Source organism: Pristiophorus japonicus, chromosome 1 (genome assembly GCF_044704955.1).
Source record: "Pristiophorus japonicus isolate sPriJap1 chromosome 1, sPriJap1.hap1, whole genome shotgun sequence".
In the NCBI taxonomy this organism is placed as follows: domain Eukaryota; kingdom Metazoa; phylum Chordata; class Chondrichthyes; family Pristiophoridae; genus Pristiophorus; species Pristiophorus japonicus.
Window position 1 is genome coordinate 181,431,782 of NC_091977.1, and position 15,205 is coordinate 181,446,986.

The 15,205-nt window shown below is 43.2% G+C and overlaps 1 protein-coding gene across 3 annotated transcripts in view; it reads right to left on the reverse strand.

The window, feature by feature from the left end:
- LOC139267267 (ras GTPase-activating protein 1-like) overlaps nucleotides 1-15,205 on the reverse strand; it is a 237,031-nt gene that overhangs the window by 17,419 nt on the left and 204,407 nt on the right. For 2 of the 3 annotated variants that reach the window (XM_070885318.1, XM_070885309.1), the window contains exons 21-22: nucleotides 8,425-8,492; nucleotides 626-714 (exon numbers count right to left, since the gene is read on the reverse strand). The exons of the other annotated variant lie outside the window; for it this stretch is intronic. In XM_070885318.1, coding sequence (XP_070741419.1) covers nucleotides 626-714; nucleotides 8,425-8,492 — 157 coding nt within the window. The remainder of the gene's footprint in view (nucleotides 1-625; nucleotides 715-8,424; nucleotides 8,493-15,205) is intronic. 3 annotated transcript variants of the gene reach the window in all.

The window sequence follows — 15,205 nt, forward strand, 5'->3', positions numbered from 1 at the left end:
CATGTCCCCTACATTTAAGTCTAAATCATTAATATATGCCTGTACTACAAAAAGCAAGGGGCAGAGTACTGAGCCCCATGGAAGAATCTGACATTACCATGGCAGATTGTTCCAAACATTTATCATTGACGTTTTAAAATTATATCTCAGTAATATAATAGTTCTGGTTCTGCATTCCTGACCTTTAGTCCACTGCTCTAGCTACATGTTCCAATCATTTTTTAAAAATTGTTTCTTTACACTGACGAGACATTGGAAATGACTCAGCCATCACACTTTCAGGTCCATTTCTACGTTTCCCACTGCCAATTCATGTGCCAGTTGTATAGCATGTTAAAAAATTAGTACATATTTTGCTACATCCTCTGTCTGTACTGCTTTCCCCCTGGAGTGCATTCCACTCAAATGCTGAGAGTTTTTTAGTGCCATTTTATTCTATTGTAGACCGGAAATGGAAAAGTTACTGGAATCGCATTGACACAGTTGTGATGTGAAAAATAAATTATTTTGATGTGATGACACTTTGATTTGAAACATTACCTACAAAACTGTAGAAAAACTAAGATGCAAAAAAGGTAACCAAAATAGATTTAGTCTGAACTTGTAGGATTCCATTTTTGAATACCTTAGCTCCAAATTCCACCAAATTTGCTAAGTTTTGAAGAGACTTTGCAACAAGAGTGAGAGTCCTTGCAGCTGTGGAGGAGGGAGGATCTAAAAAAAAGTGGGAAATAAGTTATTGTTGCAGTTGGCATTTTGTCATCACATATTTACAAAATATTGTCTGAGTTCTGCCAAAGTAATCAGTGATCATGCATTCAGAAATAATTTCTTAATTCACCTGCATCATCACAATAAAGCATTTCTATTCCATGTGAGCGGGATGGGGAAAAAGAGTGGAAGGAGAGGTTAGGGGAGGCAGGGAAGAGGTCCCGAGCGGAGGGAGAGGTGGGTAGAGAAGAACGGAAGGAGAGGGGGATGCATGGGGATAGAGAGAGTGGCGGGGGGAGGGGCGCAGGGGTGAAGAGAGATCAGCAGGGGGGCAAAGAGTGGACTGAGAGAGGGGCGTGCGGCTGGGGGGGGACAGGGGGCGGGCCGGGAGAAGGGTGGAAGAGAGGGGGACCCGGGAGTAGAGGGTGGTGGAGAAAGAGAGGGCGGAGAGGGTAGGGAGGGGCAGTTAAAGTAATCAACGATTACTTCAGAAATGGGGCAGGCGCTAGAGGCCAGAATTGGAGTAGCGCAGAGATCTGAGAGCTGTTTGGCTGGAGGACATTAGAGATCGGGAGGAACAAGGCCACGGAAGGATTTGAAATCAAGGATGAGAATTTTAAAATTGAGGCGCTGCCGGACTGGGAGCCAATGTAGGTCAGTTTTGGATGAGCTCACGTTTATGGGGAGAGGCGCCGCCGCTCAGGGGAGAATTGGAATAGTCGCTTCTAGAGGCAACAATGGCATGGATGGGGGTTTCAGTCAGTGAGCTGAGGCACGCCCAGAGATTGATGATGTTACAGAGGCGGAAGTAGGCGTTCTTGATGAGGTAGAGGATACGGGGTCAGAAGCTCAGCTCATGGTGAAATCTGTTGTGTAGTTTGGTTCAGACTCAGATAATGGCTGGAAACACACATGCCCAACAATTTATCCCCATTCTATTATAATCAATAAAAGTTGTAATTTTCTTTCCCCCCCCCATTCATTCCAAAACATACAAGAGATTCAAATCCCACCACTTTGATCAAAATATGGTAACTAAAAAGGGGAGCAAAAAAAAAAATCACATTTACTCTTACATTTTTCTAACATAATTAAATCCCTCTGCATCATAAGCTGATGAAGAGGATAGAAAACTAACTTGCTTCTGAATCATAGTCCATTAGTCCTTTATAACTGGCTGCAGAATCTGGAAGCTTCAGCCTGCACAGGATGAACCTGCATCCTTCTACTGTGGAATTGAAGCCATAATGGTATACCAAAGCACGACACCTATACCATTTCACTTCTCAACAGGTTTTTCTAGAATATATTCATAATAATTGTTGCTATCTTAATATAGACTGTGATAGTAACAGTGTAAAAGGGCAAATAGGGGGAGGAATTCCTGAAATGTGTACAAGAGAACTTTCTTTCCAGCACAACAAAGAAGGAAGCAGGGCTGGATCTTATTCTGGGGAATCAAGTGGGGTAAGTGGACCATGTTTCAGTGGGAGAGCATTTTGAGAACAGTGATCATATCATTAGGTTTAGAATAGTTATGGAAATGGATAAGGAACAATCAAGCATAAAAATACTTAACTGGAGGGCTAATTTCAGTGAGTTAAAAAGTAATCTTTCCCAGGTAGTTGGAATCAAACAATGGTAGGCAATAGTAATTAAACAATGGGAGGTCTTCAAAGAGGAGACGGTTCAGGTAGAGAAGAAACTTTCCCCATAAGGGGGAAATGAAGGGGATTCAAAGCTAAAGCTCTCTGGATGACTAAAAATAGAGATAAAAATAAAAAAGAAAAAGGAGACTGACAAAATAAAGTTCATAATACAGTGGAGAACCAAGCTGAATTTAGAGAGATCTATAAAAAGGGAGTAAGAGGGGCAAAAAGTGGGTATGAGAATAGATTTGCAGCTAACATAAACGGGAAGCAAAAGTCTTTTATAAACACAAATAGCAAAAGGGTAGTTAAAAGAGTGGAGCCAATTAGGGACCAAAAAAATCTTCTTGTGGAGGCAGAGTATGGCTGAGGTACTAAATTAATACTTTGCATCAGTTTTCACTAGAGAAGAGGATGCTGCCAATATAATAAAGGAGGAGGTAGTAGCAATATTGGATAAGATAAAAACAGATAGAGGTACTTAAAAGGTTATCAGTGTTCACAGTAGAAAAGTCATGTGGTCCAGATGGAATGCATGCTGGTTACTGAAAGAAGCAAGTATGGAAATTGTGGAGGTTCTGGCCACAATCTTTCAATCCTGCTTAGATATGGGGGCTGGAGGATTGCAAATGTTAACACACCTGTTCAAAAAATGGGAGGGGGATAAACCCAGCAATTATAAGCCAGCCAGCCTAATTTCAGTGGTGGGGAACGTTTAGAGACAATAATCTGGGACAAAATTAATTAGCACATGGAAAAGTATGGGCTACTAAATGAAAGTCAGCATGGATTTGTTAAAGAAAATTCATGATTGACTAACTTGACTGAGTTCTTTGATAAGTAATAGACATGGTTGATATTGTATAGGTGGACTTTCAAAAGGCATTTGATAAAGTATCACATACAGGTGGAGCGTCGAAATCCGGAAACCTCGGGACCGAGGCCGTTCTGGATTTTGGGTATTTCGGAGCGTCTTTCCGATGTCCCGAATCCAGAAATGACCGGGCTGAGGTTCGGGAATGTCCGGATTTCAGAACGTCTTTCTGACACCCCAAAACCGGAAATGTCTGGGCCGAGGTAAGGGCTGAGTGGGGGGGTCTGGCGGTCGAAGCGAGTCCGGTGTGGTTCAGGTCTCCCAACTGCAGCATTGAGCCGATATCGCACACAACCCTAAAACACCCCCCAGAAATACTCCAGGAACACAAAGTAGTGCAGCCAGAATGTCAGCAGCATCTTAACTGACACTTGTATGAAGCCTCCAAAAGTTAATTTATCAACCGGACTTTGTAACCGGACACTTTAGCAGGGGAAGGAGAGTCGTGCGGCCCAGCTGGGGAGGAGAGTCGTGCGGCCCAGCAAGGGTGGGGGGGGGGGGGTGGGGTGGGAAGAAAAGAGGGCGGCGGCGAGTCCGAATTTCAGAACATTTTCCGGATTCCAGACGACCCCGCCACGAATCGGCTCAGTGTCCGGAACTCCGGATTTCGGACGCGCAACCTGTAATAGACTTGCTAGCAAAATTAAAGCCCATGGAATTAAAGAGACACTGGCAGTGTGGATACAAAATTGGCTAAAGGACAGAAAACAGCAGTGGTGAACAGTTGTTTGTCCAGCCTGGAGGGAAGCATACAGTGGTGTTCCCCAGGGGGCGATATTAAGACCAGTTGCTCTTCAGGAGGACACAGACAGACTGGTGAAATGGACAGACACATGGCAGATGAAATTTAACAGAGAAGTGCAAACTGAAATGTTCTTATATTCCTACCAAAATGTAAGAAATAGGAGCAGGACTAGGCCATACGGCCCCTCGAGCCTGGTCTGTCATTCAATAAAATCATGGCTGATCCGATCATGGTCTCAGCTCCACTTCCCTGTCCACTCCCCATAACCCCTTATCCTTTAAGAAACTGTCTATTTCTGTCTTAAATTTATTCAATGTCCCAGCTTCCACAGCTCTGAGGCAGCGAATTCCACAGATTTACAACCCTCAGAGGACATTTCTCCTCATCTCTGTTTTAAATGGGCGGCCCCTTATTCTAAGATCATGCCCTCTAGTCTCCACCATCAGTGGCAACATCCTCTCTGCATCCACCTTGTCAAGCCCCCTCATAATCTTACACGTTTCATAAGATCACCTCTCATTCTTCTGAATTCCAATGAGTACAGGCCCAACCTAATCAACCTTTCCTCATAAGTCAACCCCTTTATCTCCAGAATCAACCTAGTGAATCTTCTCTGAACTGCCTCCAAAGAAAGTATATCCTTTCGTAAATATGGAAACCAAAAATGCACACAAGTATTCAGTTTGGCCTCACCAATACCCTGTACGGCTGTAGCAAGACTTCCCTGCTTTTATACTCCATCCCCTTTGCAATAAAGGCCAAGATTCCATTGGCCTTCCTGATCACTTGCTGTACCTGCATACTAACCTTTTGTGTTTCATGCACAAGTGCCCCCAGGTCCCACTGTACTGCAGCACTTTGCAATCTTTCTCCATTTAAATAATAACTTGCTCTGATTATTTCTGCCAAAGTGCATGACCTCACACTTTCCAACACTATACTCCATCTGCCAAATTTTTGCCCATTCACTTAGCCTGTCTATGTCCTTTTGCAGATTTTGTGTGTCCTCCTCACACATTGCTTTTCCTCCCATCTTTGTATCGTCAGCAAACTTGGCTACGTTACACTCTATCCCTTCTTCCAAGTCGTTAATATAGATTGTAAATAGTTGGGGCCCCAGCACTGATCCATGCAGCACCCTACTAGTTACTCGTTACCAACGATTGCCAACCAGAGAATGAATCATTTACCCTGACTCTCTGTTTTCCGTTAGCCAATCCTCTATCCATGCCAATATATTACCCCCAACCCAGTGAACTTTTATGTGGCACCTTGTCAAATACCTTCTGGAAGTCCAAATACACCACATCCACTGGTTCCCCTTTATCCATCCTGTTCGTTACATCCTCAAAGAATTCCAGCAAATTTGTCAAACATGACTTCCCCTTCATAAATCCATGCTGACTCTGCCTGACTGAATTTTTCTTTTCCAAATGTCCTGCCATTGCTTCTTTAATAAAGGACTCCAACATTTTCCCAACCACAGATGTTAGGCTAACTGGTCTATAGTTTCCTGCTTCTTGTCTGCCTCCTTTTTTTTTTATAAATAGGGGCTTTACATTTGCAGTTTTCCAATCTGCTGGGACCTCCCCAGAATCCAGGGAATTTTGGTAAATTACAACCAATGCATCCACAATCCCTGCCACTACTTCTCTTAAGACCCTAGGATGCAGGCCATCAGGTCATGGGGATTTATCTGCCTTTAGTCCCAGTTTCTTACTGAGTATCACCTCCTTAGTGATTGTGATAAGTTCCTCCCCCCCTATAGCCCCTTGACTATCCACTGTTGGAATATTGTTAGTGTCCTCTACCGTAAAGACTGATACAAAATATTTGTTCAGAGTTTCTGCCATCTCCATGTTCCCCATTACTAATTCCCCGGTCTCATCCTCTAAGGGACCAACATTTACTTTAGCCATTCTTTTCCTTTTTATATACCTATAGAAACTCTTGCTCTCGGTTTTTATATTTTGTGCTAGTTTACTTTCAGAGTCTATCTTCCCTTTCTTAATTTAAAAAAAAAGTCGTTCTTTGCTGGCTTTTAAAAGCTTCCCAGTCTTTTGTCCTCCTAGTTATGGCCACTTTGTATGCCTTTGTTTTTAAATTGGATACCGTCCTTTATTTCTTTAGTTAGCCTATGGCTATATTTTCTCTTATACCCTTTCCTCCTCACTGGAATATATTTTTCTTGAGAGTTGTGAAATATCTCTTTAAATGTACGCCACTGTTCATCAACCATCCTACACTTTAATCTATTTTCCCAGTCCACATTTAGCCAACTCTGCCCTCATATCTTCATAGTCTCCTTTATTTAAGCTTAGTACGCTGGTTAGAGATCCAACTTTCTCACCCTCCATCTGAATTTGAAATTCAATCATGCTATGATGAATGAGTAGATGCAATATAAACTAAATGACACAATTTTAAGGGGGTGCATATACACAAATCTTTAAAGGTGACAGGACAAGTTGAGAAGGCTACTAAGAAAGCATATGGGATCCTTGGCTTTACTAACAGAGGTACAGAGTACAAAAGCAAGGAAGTTCTGCTAAACTTCTATAAAACACTGGTTTGGACTATTTTATTGTGGAGTAGTGTGTTCAATTCTGGGCACCACACTTCAGGAAGGATGCCAAGACCTTAGAGAGGGTGTGGAAGAGATTTACTCGAATGGCTCCAGGGATGAGGGACTTCAGTTATGTAGATGGACTGGAGAAGTTGGGGTTCTTCTCCTTAGAGCATAGAAGGTTAAGGAGATTTGATAGGTGTTCAAAATCAACAGTTTTGATAGCATAAATAAGGATAAACTGTTTCCAGTGGCAGAAGGGTTGGTAACCCATCGACAGATTTCAAGTGATTGGTAAAAAGAACCAGAGGCGACATGCGGAAACGTGTTCTTATGCAGCTTGTTATGGTGATCTGGAATGCACTGCCTGAAGGCTTGATGGAAGCAGATTGAATAGTACCATGCAGAAGGGGATTGGATAAATACTTGAAATGTAAAAATGTACAGGGCTAAGAATAACGAGTAGGGGAGTGGAACTAACTGAATAGCTCTACTAAGGAGCCAGCACAGGCACGATGGGCCAAATGGCTTCCTTCTGCACTGCATGATACTATAATGCATTCAATTTAGCGAACAAAATACACATATTAATGAGAAAATATTTTCAACTTATTACTTAAAAAAAAATATATATATATACACACATATACATACATAAAGTAATGGATACATCATGCGTTAATCTTTTAAAGAAGGAATAGCCCAAACCTTTGAATGATACCTGGACTCCAACGGTTAAATGACAAGAGATTACACAAACTAGGGTTATATTCCCTGGAATTTAGAAGGTTAAGTGGTGATTTGATCTACGTTTTCAAGGTATTAAGGGCAACTGACAGGGTAGAGAGAGAGAGAGAAACTATTGCCACTGTTTGGGGAGTCTAGGACTAGGGAGCATACTCTAAAAATTAGAGCCGACCTTTCAAGAATGAAATTAGTAAACATTTCTGCACGCAAAGGCTGGTAGAAGTTTGGAACTCTTCCACAAATGGCAATTGATAATAGGTCAATTGTTAATTTTAAATCTGAGATTGATAGATTTTTGATAACCAATTGTATTAAGGGATATGGGGCAAGGGCGGGTATATGGAGTTAGGTCACAGATCAGCCATGCTCTCATTGAATCGCAAACAGAGTCGAGGGGTTAAATGGCCTACGCCTGTCCTTAAGTTCCTTTGTAGCTGTGGCCAGATACAAGTGTCAAAACCAGAGTGAGCCACATATGATGGGTAATAACACACACAGGCCTTCATAAATAAAAGGACAAGTCCATGTGCACTAAAATAAGGAAATAAAAATATCAATCGCCACCCCATACATGAAAAACAAAATCATTGCAAGCCTTCCCTATCTGCCCTCTTCTCCGTAGCCTGCTGCTTTCACTCATCTTTCCATTCATTCATTCTCTATCTTCTCTTTTCTGACCTCCTTTCTCTTTCCTGTTTATTTCACCTCTTCTAATTGTCTCTCTTTTGTCCCCACCCCCCCCTCACCTCCCCTCCCCCTAACACTCCCATTTTAGATCAACAGCACGTCTTTAGAAATTTTCTATTGTCTTCAAATATATAGACCCTCTTCCTGAAGAAGTTTCCTCAGGAATATAGGCAGAAGATATATGGCTGGGGCCACTAATATCCTAAATGAAGCTCTTTAAAGGTAGTTCCTTGATTGGTCAATCCTCTAGACTGGGTAATTTTAATTATCGTTTGCATATTAAATAGATTGACGGTGTTGAAGTTGGTTTTGTGTACAAGTGCAAAGGCAGAGGAAACTGGCAAGGGCTTTACGAGTTGGATCAAAGAAGCTCACACGGGCCAGTTCTTGGACATCATAGTTCTAAAGTATAAAGCAAAGCAAACTTTCACCGGGCACGACTCACCCAAAATGATACTGAACATCCGTGGATTGAGAATAGCTGGACAAATCAACCGCAAGAAAACAAACCCACTACAATGAGAAAAAGAAAAAATACCAAACATTACATACAATTCACCAAGTACACTGTTGTAGAGAAAAAATAATCCACATACACAACGAGCAACTAATGAAAGTACTTTTCTCTGAATACATATATGTAGCAACTTGAAAAAAATAATGAGTCAACATACTCTCATTTTTCATATTCCAGTTAAGCTTAATGTAGTGGGGTCTTGGAGGTAAAAATTGGGCTAAAAAAAATTAGCTTAGGAGTACTTGTTAGAAGAATATTGATGTGGAAGGCTTTAGTTATCAGTGTTAGATTAGCAAATTCAAAAGTACAATTCAAACAGGTTAAATTTGCCAATAATAGCAAACTGGGGGCAAGAGAGAAAAGCGTATTTGAACCCGATGAGGCATCCAAGGACCTACGAAATGAGTAGGCAAGATATGCAAGTGAATAGTGGCAGATGCAAGTTAACATGTACAGGTTTAAAGTATTGCACAGGGAGAAAAAAAATGGGTGGCATTGAATGGGGCTGAAATAGCTGAAGGTGAAGTTGAGATATCTTGGGTGTATTAATAAGTTTGCACTCATCACAAGGTATCTTCTGATGAATGCAGTTTCCTGGCATCAAACTAGCTTTTCTGATAATCCATTCCAGCTAGTGATCACCCTTGTAACATCTCTAAGGTCCTCTCAGAGATGTTTCTTCTGAAGAGTCCTAATTATTAAGTCATTCAGCAAAGCTCTTCTCTCTAATAATAGCAATCAACTTTGTTGCTATCCTCTATTGCCTCAAGGGCTTGCCAGTTTCAGCTTGGCCCAGTGGCAGCATTCATGTCTGAGTCCCACACAAGGACATGAGCATATAATCTAAATTGACACTTCAGTGCAGTACTGAAGAGATGCTGCATTGTTGGAGATCCTGTCTTTTACACAAGACATTAATCCAAGGCCCCATCTGCCTGTTCAAGTATAAAAGATCTCATGGCATATTCAGAGAGAAGTCCCTGTGTCCCAACAAACATTTAACCATGCATTTGCAGACTAAACAACTGGGACTACACTTCAAAACAATTAATTGGTTGCAAAATGCTGTGGGATATCCCAAGGACATGAAAGGCATTATATGAATGCAAGTTCTTTATTAATCTTGTAGTGAGCAGAACTGTATGCAATACTGCAGATGCAACCACCCATACTGCTTCGGCACAACTTCCAGGAAATTGAACTTAGCATCCTAGCAGCATGATTTATTAATGTCTGTGTTGAAACATGGCGAGTGCTGATTCAACTAATATCCCCGACTGTTGCAAACATGAAATGTCGCCATCCCTTTACTTGTCTGATACTTTAACCTAGAGAACTTCATACCATAATTTGTCCTGCAGGACTACTTTATACTCCTAGACAGCTTTGCGCTACTCACCGAGCCCTGAAGGACACAGTTGCCAGACTAGGCTTGCGGTAGGTGGAGAGAGAACCAACAGGAAGGAATAACCTTCTTGACTTAGTTCATCCTAATTTAACTGTCACATTTGCATCTGTCTATGACAGCAATGGTAAGAGTGATCAACGCACAGTCCTTGGAGACCAAATTCCAACTTCATACTGAGAACACCCTCTATTGTGTCAAGTGACACTACCGCTGTGCGAAGTGTGATAGATTAAGAGCAGGTCTCACAGTTCAAATATGGACCTCCATGAGAACAAATAGGAGTAGGCCATACGACCCCTCAAGCCTGCTCCACCATTCAATAAGACCGTGGATGATTTTCAAAACCAATTTCACTTTCCTGCCCTAGTCCCATACCTTGATTCCCTTAAGCAGCAGCAGAATTGTATACGACCACAACCTGTACCCTCATGACCTGGCATATTCCTCACTCATCCATCATCATCAGGCCAGATGACCAATCCCAGTTCAGAGAGCATAGAAGAGCACGCAGCACCAGTTGCACCTGAAAATGCAATGCTAATCTGGTGAAGCTACAATACAGAACTACATGCATGCTGAACAATTATAGACAGAACTAAGCGATCCCACAACCAACAGATCAGATCAAAGCTCTGCAACACTGCCACATTCAGTTGTGAATGGCTGTGGGCAACTATAGGAAGAGGAAGCTCTATGAACATCCCCATCGTCAATAATGGTAGAACCCAGCATGTGTGTGGAAAAGACAAGGCTGAAGCGTTTGCAAGCACCTTCAGTCAGAAGTGCCAAAATGAATGATTCTCCTTGGCCTACTTCTGAGGTCACCAACATCACAGATGCCAGTTTTCAGCCAATTCAGTTCACTCTATATGACATCAAAAAAAGCCGAGTGCATTGGGCACAGCAAAGGCACTGAGCCCCAACAATGTTCCAGCAATAGGGCTCAAAATTGGTCCCTGCAGATTTTTGGCACACTCATCGGAGTTGCGTCGCTGTTGTAGGATGAAAAATGTCCCCCGATTCTGGCCGCTGTGTTGCCTCTCCCGGGCTTGGCGCAGCTTGGCCAGTGGATTGGGGGCGGAGCAAGGGCTCTGCGCTGAAAACAGTGCCGGGACGTCTGCACGTGCACATTAGAGCGTGCGCACATGCACAGTCGCTCCTCGCCCCCAGCGCGTCCTGCAGCTTGTGTGGGAGGGGCCCGATGCTCGCCGCCTCTATCCCTGGCCGAGTAGTCTCACGTACCGGCCTGGCCCGCTGTGGAACGCACTGAGGCTGATCCCGAAGTGAAGATCCCTGGGACTGGAATCTGGACTTGCTGCGTCGCTGGGAGGATTCATTCAGAAGCAATCCCCATTCTAGATCTTCCCCTTTTGAAACACTGGCGCAAACTGAATGTGCAAAATAAGGATTTTTAAGATACTCCAGAAAAGTCAAGTTGCTCCAAAAAAAAAAAAAACGGAGCAACTCCTGGCCAATTTTGAGCCCATAGTGCTGATCACTTGTGCTCCAGAATTAGCCATGCCCCTAGCCAAGCTATTCCAGTAGCTCAACCGTGGCTAACAAGGGAAATTAGGGATAGTGTTAAATCCAAGGAAGAGGCATATAAATTGGCCAGAAAAAGCAGCAAACCTGAGGACTGGGAGAAACTTAGAATTCAGCAGAGGAGGACAAAGGGTCTAATTAGGAGGGGGAAAATAAAGTATGAGAGGAGGCTTGTAGGGAAGATAAAAACTGACCACAAAAGCTTCTATAGATATGTGAAGAGAAAAAGATTAGTGAAGACCAACATAGGTCCTTTGCAATCAGAATCAGGTGAATTTATAATGGAGAACAAAGAAATGGCAGATCAACTGAACAAATACTTTGGATCTGTCTTCACTAAGGAAGACACAAATATCCTTCCGGAAATACGAGGGGTTTGAGGGTCTAGCAAAAAGGAGGAACTGAAGGAAATCCTTATTAGTCAGAAAATTGTGTTAGGGAAATTGATGGGATTGAAGGCCCATCAAATTCCCAGGGCATGATAGGCTGCATCGCAGAGTACTTAAGGAAGTGGCCCTAGAAATAGTGGATGCATTGGCTCTGGATCAGTTCCTATGTAACACCACTGTATAAAAAAGGAGGCAGAGAGAAAACAGGGAATTATGGACCAGTTAGCCTGATATCGGTGGTGGGGAAAATGATGGAATCAATTATTAATGATGAAATAGCAGTGCATTTGGAAAGCAGTGACAGGATCAGTCCAAGTCAGCATGGATTTATGAAAGGGAAATCATGTTTGACAAATCTTCTGCAATTTTTTGAGGATGTAACTAGTAGAATGGACAAGGGAGAACCAGTGGATGTGGTCTATTTTGACCTTCAAAAGGCTTTTGACAAGGTCCCACACAAGAGATTGGTGTGCAAAATTAAAGCACATGGTATTGGGGGTAATGTACTGACATGGATAGAGAACTGGTTGGCAGACAGAAAACAGAGAGTCGGAATAAATGGGTCCTTTTCAGAATGGCAGGCAGTGACCAGTGGGGTGCCGCAGGGCTCAGTGCTGGGACACCAGCTCTTTACAATATACATCAATGATTTAGATAAAGGAATTGAATGTAATATCTCCAAGTTTGCAGATGACACGAAGCTGGGTGGCGGTGTGAGCTGTGAGGAGGATGCCAAGAGGCTGCAGGGTGACTTGGACAGGTTAGGTGAGTGGGCAAATGCATGGCAGATGCAGTAAATTGTGGATAAATCTGAGGTTATCCACTTTGGTGGCAAAAACAGGAAGGCAGATTATCTGAATGGTGACAGATTAGGAAAAGGGGAGGTGCAACGAGACCTGGGTGTCATGGTACATCAGTCATTGAAGTTTGGCATGCAGGTACAGCAGGCAGTGAAGGCGGCAAATGGCATGTTGGCCTTCATAGCTCGGGGATTTGAGTATTGGAGCAGGGAGGTCTTACTGCAGTTGTACAGAGTCTTGGTGAGGCCACAGCTGGAATATTGTGTTCAGTTTTGGTCTCCTAATCTGAGGAAGGACGTTCTTGCTATTGAGGGAGTACAGCGAAGGTTCATCAGATTGATTCCCGGGATGGCAGGACTGACATATGAGGAGAGACTGGATCAACTGGGCTTGTATCCACTGGAGTTTAGATGAATGAGAGGGGATCTCATAGAAACATATAAAATTCTGACGGGATTGGACAGGTTAGAGGCAGGAAGAATGTTCCTGTTGCTGGGGAGTTCCAGAATCAAGGGTCACAATCTAAGGTATGCCCTATAATAATACAAAAGCAAAGCCCAGGTATGTCCTGTCCACAAAAAAACCCAGAACAAATCCAACTTGGCCAATTACTACCTATGAGCTCACTCCCAATCGGCAGCAAAGTGATGAATGGAGTCATCAACAGTGCTATCAAGGGGCACTTATCCACAAATAATCTGCTCACCAATACTAAGTTTGGGTTCTGCCAGAACCACTTGGTTTCAGACCTCATTACAACTAGAGTCTAAAAATGAACACGAAAGCTAAATTCCAGAGGTGAGGTTTGCTAAATAGCCAGTTAATTAAAACTAGTTAAAACCGGTTCTTTGAACAGCTGACCAGTGGTGACTCATCTGAGACACAAGCAGTTTAAAACCAAGGGTTGGTACTGGTAGCCAGCAGTGCATCAACTCAGTGAAAAAACAAGAATTTGGTAAGTGGGAGAGTTTGGTGAAGTGGGGGCGGGAGGTGTTGCTTTGCCTTGTTTTTCCTAAATATTTCCGCAGAGCGGCGGCGCACCTGAGCGGGAGCAGACCAAGGCCCGAGAGTGGGGATAAAAGCCACAGCAGACGGCCAGTGTGATATCCTGGATTAGTTTCGATCGCCTGGTTGGGTCGGAGAGGAATTTTCCCAGATTTTTTCCCCAATTGGTTGGAGTTTTTCAATCTGTTTTTTTGCCTCTCCCAGGAGATCGCACGGCTCTGGGTGAGGAGAACTCTGCTGTGTGACATCACAGGCAAGGCAGGTGAGTGACTGGTAGTGACTGTGGGTTAAGTTTTAAATTAACATATAGCATATAATTAAATACTAAAAACGAACCTTTATTTGTTTAATTAATAAACTATATAGGGTAAATACTTGATTAATGCTAAACTAATTAATTAAATTAAATAATGGAATATGCGGGAGCTTCTGGATGTTTTGATCCAGGGCGACTACGTCTGTGGCTCGACGAACTTCGACTCAGAGTTGAGGAGCTGGAGTCCGAGCTACAGACATTGCGAGACATCAGGGAGGGAGAAAGTTACCTGGACCTTTTGCTCCAGGAGGTAGCCACACCCTCTAAATTAAATACTTTAGAATTGACACATGGTCAGGGACAGGAGGGTGTGGCTGGGAGTGAGGCAGGTAAGGGGATCCAGGAGGTAGTATTGCAGGAGCCTCAGTCCCTGCCGAGAGCGTGCATCCCAAAAGCTATGTTTCCTACCTGTTGCCAGGGTAAAGGACATCTCCTTCGGGCTGGAGAAGAACTTGGAGGGGAGGATCCAGTTGTCATGATACACGTAGGTACCAATGACATAGGTAGGCTTAAGAAAAAGGTTCTGCTGAGAGTTTGAACAGCTAGGGACTAAACTGAAAAGCAGAACCGCAAAGGTAGTAATCTCTGCATTATTACCTGAGCCACGAGAAAATTGGCATAGGGTCAATATAATCAGGGAGATGAATGCGTGGCTCAGAGGTTAGTGTGGGAGAAGTGGGTTTCGATTCGTGGGGCACTGGCACCAATACTCGAGAAAGAGAGAGCTGTTCTGTGGGGATGGACTACACCTGAACTATGCTAGGACCAGAGTTCCAGCGAACCGAATAACTAGGGAGGTAAACAGGGCTTTAAATAGAGAGGGGGGGGAGGGGGGGGGGGGGGGGGGGAGAAAGACGGTCACAATGGAGAGCAATCTAGAATGCTAAAGAGAAATGAAAAGGAAGCAATGCAGGAAAGTGATTGTGGTAAGGATAACCAGATTATGTCAGGAAGGGATAGAGCATACAAGCACAAGAGTGCACTAACAAATAGGGTCCAGGTAAGAAAAAATAGGGCTATAGTACATAAGAACATAAGAATTAGGAACAGAAGTAGGCCATCTAGCCCCTCGAGCCTGCTCCGCCACTCAACAAGATCATGGCTGATCTGGCCGTGGACTCAGCTCCACTTACCCGCCCGCTCCCCGTAACCCTTAATTCCCTTATTGGTTAAAAATCTATCTATCTGTGATTTGAAGACATTCAATGAGCTAGCCTCAACTGCTTCCCTGGGCAGAAAATTCCACAGA